Source organism: Monodon monoceros, unplaced genomic scaffold, assembly GCF_005190385.1.
Source record: "Monodon monoceros isolate NGI ecotype Baffin Bay Population unplaced genomic scaffold, NGI_Narwhal_1 Super_Scaffold_3, whole genome shotgun sequence".
Classification (NCBI taxonomy): Eukaryota; Metazoa; Chordata; class Mammalia; order Artiodactyla; family Monodontidae; genus Monodon; species Monodon monoceros.
The window spans coordinates 57612577-57620640 of record NW_021703780.1 but is presented as its reverse complement, the minus strand read 5'-3'; the positions used below and the strand labels follow the sequence as shown (position 1 = coordinate 57620640).

The following is an 8064-nucleotide window of genomic DNA, read 5'->3' as shown; positions in this document are numbered from 1 at the left end:
TTAAAATTGAACTCGCCCATCTCTTCGCTGTGTAGGAAGGGAAACTGAGGCTCAACAGAGGGATCTGGCTTTCCCAGGACCCCCAGGAAAGTGGTGACCTTGTTTATTTAAGTACCTTCTTGCTTTCTTGCACAGTCCAAGGAGGCTCTCAGAGCTGGGGCAGAAAGGGGAAAAGTCTTCCCACTTTAAAGTTGAGGCAACAGGGTCCCCATGCCCAAGCTCATTGAGCAGGAAACCCAAGCACACTGCGTCCAGGGGTGGCTGGAGCAAGATACACCCCAAGGAGGAGGCTAGAGGCACCTGGGTAGAAAGGCGGAGAAGGCATGGAGGAAGGGAGACCCTGGAAGAGGGACTCAAAGGCTTCCCTCTCCTTGGACTGAGGGGCGGAGCTTGGGTCATCCCCTCCCCTGAGGGGTATCACCCAACCAAGGAAAGCCGTCAAAGCCTCTCTGTGCTCCGTTTAGAAATGAGACAGCGAGGCCCTCATCTTTCAGGGAGGACAGAGACACCCCACCCCTATCCCATGAGCCCCTGGGCTGAGTCAAGACTGCTCTGGGAGGGGGCCTTAGCCCAGCTGTCCCCTCTGCGTCATGTGCAGGAGGCCAGGCAGCTCGCCTTACAGGGCCCAGTCCACCTCTATATATAGTCCGGCTCGGACAGCTGCGTAGACTGTGCGCGACCCAGCAAGAAGGCAGGGAGTGCGGAGAGAAGGCCACACACCATGGCGTCGGGCTTGGAGCAGGCGGAGGAGCAGCGGCTCTACCAGCAGACGCTCCTGCAGGACGGGCTCAAGGACATGCTGGACCACGGCAAGTTCCTCGACTGCGTGGTGCGGGTGGGTGAGCGCGAGTTCCCATGCCACCGCCTGGTGCTGGCTGCCTGCAGCCCCTACTTCCGGGCGCGCTTCCTGGCCGAGCCCGAGCGCGCGGGCGAGCTGCGCCTGGAGGAGGTGTCCCCTGACGTGGTGGCCCAGGTGCTACACTACCTGTACACGTCAGAGATCGCGCTGGACGAGGCAAGCGTGCAGGACCTGTTCGCCACGGCGCACCGCTTCCAGATCCCATCCATCTTCACCATCTGCGTGTCCTTCCTCCAGAAGCGCCTGTGCCTCGCCAACTGCCTGGCGGTCTTCCGCCTAGGCCTCCTGCTCGACTGCGCGCGCCTTGCCGTGGCCGCCCGCGACTTCATCTGCGCGCGCTTCTCGCTGGTGGCCCGCGACGCCGACTTCCTCGGGCTCTCGGCTGACGAGCTCATCGCCATCATCTCCAGCGATGGCCTCAACGTGGAGAAGGAGGAGGCCGTGTTCGAGGCGGTGATGAAATGGGCGAGCAGCGGCGACGCCGAGGGGCAGGCCGAGCGCCAGCGCTCGCTGCCCACCGTCTTCGAGAGCGTGCGCTGCCGCCTGCTGCCGCGCGCCTTCCTAGAGAGCCGCGTGGAGCGCCACCCTCTCGTGCGTGCCCAGCCTGAGCTGCTGCGCAAGGTGCAGATGGTGAAGGATGCACACGAGGGCCGCATCACCGTGCTGCGCAAGAAGAAGGAGAAGGGGAAAGAGGCAGCGGGGGCCAAGGCCACTGACAAGGGCACAGCCGAAGCCAAGGCGGAGGAGGATGAAGAGGAGGCCGAGCGCGTCCTACCCGGGATCCTCAATGACACCCTGCGCTTTGGCATGTTCCTACAGGACCTCATCTTCATGATCAGTGAGGAGGGCGCCGTGGCCTATGACCCGGCAGCCAACGAGTGCTACTGTGCCTCCCTCTCCACCCAGATCCCCAAGAACCACGTCAGTCTAGTGACCAAGGAGAACCAGGTCTTCGTGGCTGGGGGCCTTTTCTACAATGAGGACAACAAAGAGGACCCCATGAGTGCTTACTTCTTGCAGGTGCCTGGCCAGCCTTGGGAGGGGCATGGCCAGTTCTGATTTCTGGGCAGCCCTGGGGCCCAGGAGAGGCCTGTGTCTACTTGTTGGGGAACGCCATTGGGTCTAGGCTGAGATGTAGACCCGGGAGGATGACTGACAGCCACTTGCCTGAAGGCTGAAGATAGTTATAGGCAGTTGACAATAAGATGCACAACTTCGGTGTCTCAGTTTCAGGGAGATGTCAGCCTCAGGATGGTCTGATATGTTGGAGGCCCTAGCTCTGCACAGCGGGTGGAGTCAGGGACAGTGAGAAGGAAGAACAAGGTCAGTGTAGGGGTCCTGGCCAACAACTATGCATGAGGCTGGGACTGGAATGTGGAACGGAGTGTCTCAAACAAAGGGACCATCCTCCCTTGCTCTCCCATTGCACAGATGGGGAAACTGAGGCCCAGGAAGGACCAGGAGAGTGGAGTGCCCAGTCCAAGTTATAATGTGACAGTGGGATCTCAGAGGGCAGGAATGGTTTTCTGGTGACCGGCCATGTAGGTGTGAGCCTTGCTAGTTGGGTGAATTCGGAGACATGGAGGGGAGGGTGCAGTGCTTCAGGCTGGGAACCAGTGAGCCGGGGACGGAGATGGGAAGGAGCCTGCAGTGTGCTGAGTGAGGCCTGACCAGGTTTGAGAGGAGTGAGGGACAGTGTGGTGCCAGGGTTAAGCTGGGGTGGGTGGGAGGGGGGGCATCTCTACCAGCCAAGGCACATCATGGGCACATTGTTTATTCTCTCTGGGCCTCTGTTCGTAAATGGGGATATTATTCTTCCTTGCTTGATAAGGTTGTTTGAAGGTTAATTGATGGTTATAAAGTGTTCGACAGCACAGTGCTCAGCCCTCAGAAAACTCTCCCAAAAGATGAGCCCCTAGTATGGTTATTAAAAGACTGTTGGGGGATATTTCCTGGTGGTCCAGTGGTTAGGACGCCACTCTCACTGCCGGGGGCCCAGGTTCAACCCCTGGTGGGGAAACTAAGATCCCACAAGCCGCAGGGGTGCGCCAGTAAAGAAAAAAAAAAAAAAACCCGTTGGGGTACACAAGGTCGCAGACTTACACTGTAGATTTTAAGGGGTGAGTGGCTGTATTTGGATGTTTCCTGTGCAGTGGGATGGAGTGGAAAACAGGGAGCAGGCAGGCCTCAGTTCAGGAGTTGTGCTGGGGAAGGCCAGGACGGCAGCTGGGCCTCCCTCTCAGAGGCCCCTTCTCAGCTCTGTATGGGATGCCCCATCACGGTGCTATAACGGTGATCTCCCGGCACCTACGGGGGGTGGGACGGTCGGCTGTTCTCAGCCTGATAGGAGGAGAGGCACTGTCTCCAGGCACCGCCTCCAGTCTGCGCTGGCCCTACCTGGAGACCCGGACTCCTCTGTGACCTGGGGGTGGCCAGACGGGGCCGCGGTGGGGCCGGGCTGGGACTGGGGCGGTGGGTTGGTGGGGGACGTGGGGGGCGGTCGCTGACTGGCCACCCGGCCCGCAGTTTGACCACCTGGACTCAGAGTGGCTGGGGATGCCGCCGCTGCCCTCGCCGCGCTGCCTCTTCGGCCTGGGAGAGGCTCTTAACTCCATCTACGTGGTCGGCGGCCGAGAGCTCAAGGACGACGAGCGCAGCCTGGACTCGGTCATGTGCTACGACAGGCTGTGAGCGCGGCCTGGGGGCGGGGCCGAGGAGCCTGGGGGCTGGTCCAGGACGGCGGCGGGGCGTGGCGGGGGAGCGAGAGCCCAGGGCTAGGGGCGGAGGCGGGCTTGGGTCGGGGCTCGGCGGGGTTGGCAGGTGGGGTGGGAGCGAGGAGCTAAGAGGTCTGGGAGTTCCGGTAACGAATCGGGGGCGTCCCAATATGTGTTGGGTGGTGGGTGGATGCAGAGACGGGGGCTGAGAGCGCCCTACTCCCCTCCCCTCTAGGTCGTTCAAATGGGGCGAATCGGACCCGCTGCCTTATGCCGTGTACGGCCACTCTGTGCTCTCGCATATGGACCTTGTCTACGTCATTGGCGGCAAAGGTAGCGACAGGTGAGGCGCGGGCCAGGAAGGAGTGCAGCAGCCGGGTCGGCGGGTAGAACGGAAGCAGAGTCTCCCCGAGGCTGTCAGGGGTCTGTCCTGACTGCCTTGCGAGGCAGCTGGAGGGACTGGGCCAAGGGAAGAGGCGGCTCTGCTCCCGCCTCCTTCTTCTCACTCACCGCGCCCCCCCCCCCCCCCGCCCCGCCACAGGAAGTGCCTGAACAAGATGTGCGTCTATGACCCTAAGAAGTTCGAGTGGAGGGAGCTGGCCCCCATGAAGACTGCCCGCTCACTCTTCGGGGCCATCATCCACGACGGCTGCATTTTTGTGGCTGCTGGGGTCACAGACACAGGGCTGACCAGTTCAGCTGAGGTGTACAACATCGTGGACGGCAAGTATGGCTGCTTCCCCCCTCCCTGCCCCCGTTCCACTGGACAGCCAGGGACGAAGGGCCCCACTGTACCAGCCCGGCTGTGTGGCTTTGGGCCTATGTCAGACCTCTCTGTGTCTGCCCTGGCAGGAAACATAGCCTCTGTCTTGAGTCTCCACTGTGCAGCTTGGACATCAGCACAGAACTAGCCCCTCTACTCTGATCAGCAGTGAGGTGGGCTTCCCCCACAAGGGTTGTGGCCAGCCTGGTCTGCAGGAGAGAGCTCCCCGGAGATGCCAGTTTCCTCATTCAGAGACTCGTACCAGGCACTGGCCTGGTGCTAGGGATACAGCAGTGACTGAGACAGAAGCTGCCCTGCCCTGGGAGATCGGGAAGAAAACTGAGCTGGCAGACCAGTTGGACTCAACCAGCTAAAGAGGTGGTGGGAGAAGGATGCCCAAAGGCAAAGGAAGGCTGGTGCCAAGGCATTTAGGAGAAAAAAGGCAGGCTTACTGGAGGAGAGGGCATTGGTCAGGTTGGATGGAGTGTGGTGGGTGAAGGGAGGTGGGGATTGTGGGTACTGGGGCTGGAGAGGGGGCAGTCGGGCTGAGGGACTTTATCCTGAGAGTAATGAAATGCCTCTGATGGGTTTTAAGCTCCCTTGTGTGTTTTCCTAAGATGCCTCATGGCAGCTCATGTAGAGAAGAGATTACGGATTTCCTAAGAGGCAGGGGTACAGCTGTACAGCAAGAAGTGATGGTGGTCTGGAGCTGGGGGTACAGCAGGGATGGGGCAGAGAGGATGCACTGGAGAAAGACTTAGGCCAGCGCTTTTCATGTGCCCATGAGTCCCTGGGGATCTCGCTCTGAATGCAGATTCTGATTCTCAGGTATGGGGAGGGGCCTCAGAGTATATTTCTAATAAACTCCCTGATGATGCTGACGCTGCCAGCCCAGGGACCATACTCAGTAGCAAGAGTTTAGCAGACAGAAGAAACAGGATGTAGCAACTGATTGGATGGTGGGGGTGAGAGGGAGAGGCGGACGCTTTTGAGTGAGGCTGAGAGCTTATTTATTTCTTTTTTTATTAATTTATTCATTTATTTTTGGCTGCGTTGGGTGTTTGTTGCTGCGCGTGGGCTTTCTCTAGTTGCGGGGGCTACTATTCATTGTGGTGCGCGGGCTTCTCATTGTGGTGGCTTCTCTTGTTGAGGAGCACGGGCTCTAGGCGTGCGGACTTCAGTAGTTGTGGCACGCGGGCTCAGTAGTTGTGGCACGCGGGCTCAGTATTTGTGGCTCGCAGGCTCAGTAGTTGTGGCGCACGGGCTTAGCTGCTCCGCAGCATGTGGGATCCTCCCAGAACAGGGCTCGAACCCGTGTCCCCTGCATTGGCAGATGGATTCTTAACCACTGTGCCACCAGGGAAGTCCCAAGGAGGTCATTTATTGAAGAACCGTTGGAGTTAGGTAGGAAAAGTGAGGGTCGAGTTAAAATATGTGGATTTGAGGTGACTGGGTGTCCAGGAGGAGCCCACTAGGGCAAAGAGAGAGCTCGAGGGTGAGATCTGGGGAGGGGGGACAGTACTCGGAGGGGACAAGCTCCCTCAGGGAGAGGATGTTAGTGGGAGAAGCCGAGGCCCAAGCTCTGGGGGCAGCAGGGGCAGATGCATTGTTCAGCAAGGAATCCCAAGAGGTGAGGCTGGGAGGTGGGAAATGAAGAAAGTCACATCAGCAGAAGTGCATACTGTGGACCCTGGATTCCAGAGCCCTGTGGTGGCTGGGGACCCGAGAGCAGTTTTGGAGGGATGAAGACCCAACTTCGGGAGCCAGGGGAGGGGAGTGAAGGCACCTTGAGAGTCACTGGACCGTGAAGGGGAGAAAAGGGACGGGCCAGGAGTGCAAGGGACGGTCTCAACGGTCACTGAGGTAGCAAGCTGGAGTTGGTTCAGGAGCAAAGGCGGGACATTGGGGAGAGCCCTGGTGGGTTTCATGGGGCAGGTTGGACGGAATGACAAGGGGACAGCGGAGGGAGACGGGAGGGGCAAGAGAGTGGGGAAGAAGTGAAGACCAGAGGGCATCCCTGAGAGGTCGGGAAGCAGGTTGGGCTGGGAGCACGGGTGCCTGGGGGTCGGATTTTGCAGGCTGCAGGTGAAGCTGTGAGTGCTGGCAGGCTCGCTGCGGCCCCCCGGGGGCGGCTGAGGCACCTCCTCACGCCCCCTCCTTCCTGCCAGGTGGGCGCCCTTTGAGGCCTTCCCGCAAGAGCGCAGCTCGCTCAGCCTGGTCAGCCTGGCGGGCACGCTCTATGCCATCGGCGGCTTTGCCACACTGGAGACTGAGTCTGGGGAGCTGGTTCCCACAGAGCTCAACGACATCTGGAGGTGAGCCTGGCCCTAGGGAGGTGAGGGGAACCGTGAGCGAGGCCAGCTGGGCACCGAGGCAGCGCCCAGCAGGCTTATCTGTGGGCAGAGCTGATCCCTCTTCCAGGAAATCCTGTGGGGACAGGGCAGCAGACATGCCTCGCTCAGCCCAGGGTCTCTCCAGTTTGCTGGGAAAGTCTGGGTTTGCACACATGTCACCACGCCCCCCTGTGGGGCATCGACAGTGTCAATCAGGACCTGGTGCCAAAGTTAGGGCCCAGACCCACAGAACCGGGCCCCAGGGAGGAGAGCAGGCCCTGAGAGGCAGCCAGCTCTTCCCTCTCCCCTCCCTCCTGAGGGGGAGAGCTGGGTCGGGATTGAGAAGTAGCTGGATCCCAGCTTCTCAGAGCCATTGCTTCTATGGCTGGTCCTAGCTGGGGGTGGAGGGGCGAGGTTTCGGCAGCCTGGGGCAGCTTCTGAACCTTCAGTGATGCTCAGTGCTGCAGGCAGCCTCTAGAGGGCAGTGCTGCTGGGAGGGCAGGACCCGGGGGGACTTCTCGGAGAGTTGAGTACAGAAATTCTCAAGAGGAGGGGTTTGGGGAGGTGCAGACCTTCCTGGAGGGAGGTGGACTTCAAGGAGTGTGGGCTTCCTGAGAGGGGGCTCTTCCTGGAAGGTAGGGCAGGTGTTCTTTGGGGGTGGGACCCTTTTCCCAGAGCGTGGGCGCTCTCCAAGAGCTGGCCTTCCTGGGGATGGGCCTGAGGCTGGGGGGCGGCACTCCCCAGGGGTGGCCTACTGCACCCAGCCACCCCTCCCTGCTGGGTCCCACCCAGGACTTGGCTGACCGAGCTCCTCGTCCGTGTCTCCACTCCTCCCACCCCAGGTACAATGAGGATGAGAAGAAGTGGGAGGGGGTCCTGCGGGAGATCGCCTATGCCGCTGGAGCCACCTTCCTACCTGTACGGCTCAACGTGCTGCGCCTGACCAAGCTGTGACCCGCCCAGAGGACCTGACCACGCGCCCCCCATGCTGCAGCCCACACAGGCCCGGCCTTCTGGGATGGGGGCTCCAGGGAGGAGTCTGGGAGAGGCAAAGCCCACCTGTATCCCATCCCATCACAGTGCCCGAGCGGCCGCTTCAGCCAGGAAGGGGAAATCGCTACCTGGAGCTAGCCTTTTGGGTGGGGACGAGAAACTTCTGGCCTCTCCGGTGTCTCCATATCCCCCGTGTTCCTGGTCCATGAGGCAGAACCTCGGGGGCTGGTCAGGCTGCATCCCGGCCCAGCCCCGGCCTGGCTGTGTGTGCCCGTAAACTCCCCACAGAACTCAGTCTCCTCGCCTGTCAGATGGTGGGGGGGGGGTTCCCCATCGAGTGCACCTTGCAGCCTGGGTAAGTCTCCTGTAAGAAGAATAAAGTGCCTTCCGAGCAAGCAGCTC

The 8064-nt window shown here is 60.6% G+C and overlaps 1 protein-coding gene across 1 annotated transcript; it reads left to right on the top strand.

Annotated features, from left to right (window-relative positions):
* The first annotated feature begins 685 nt into the window (after nucleotides 1-685).
* KLHL40 (kelch like family member 40) lies at nucleotides 686-8060 on the top strand. Its single transcript, XM_029241583.1, has 6 exons — nucleotides 686-1879; nucleotides 3386-3546; nucleotides 3809-3916; nucleotides 4115-4300; nucleotides 6505-6651; nucleotides 7512-8060. The coding sequence occupies exons 1-6, from the start codon at nucleotides 722-724 to the stop codon at nucleotides 7621-7623; spliced, it is 1872 nt and encodes a 623-aa protein (XP_029097416.1). The 5' UTR covers nucleotides 686-721; the 3' UTR covers nucleotides 7624-8060.
* Nucleotides 8061-8064: the final 4 nt, after the last annotated feature.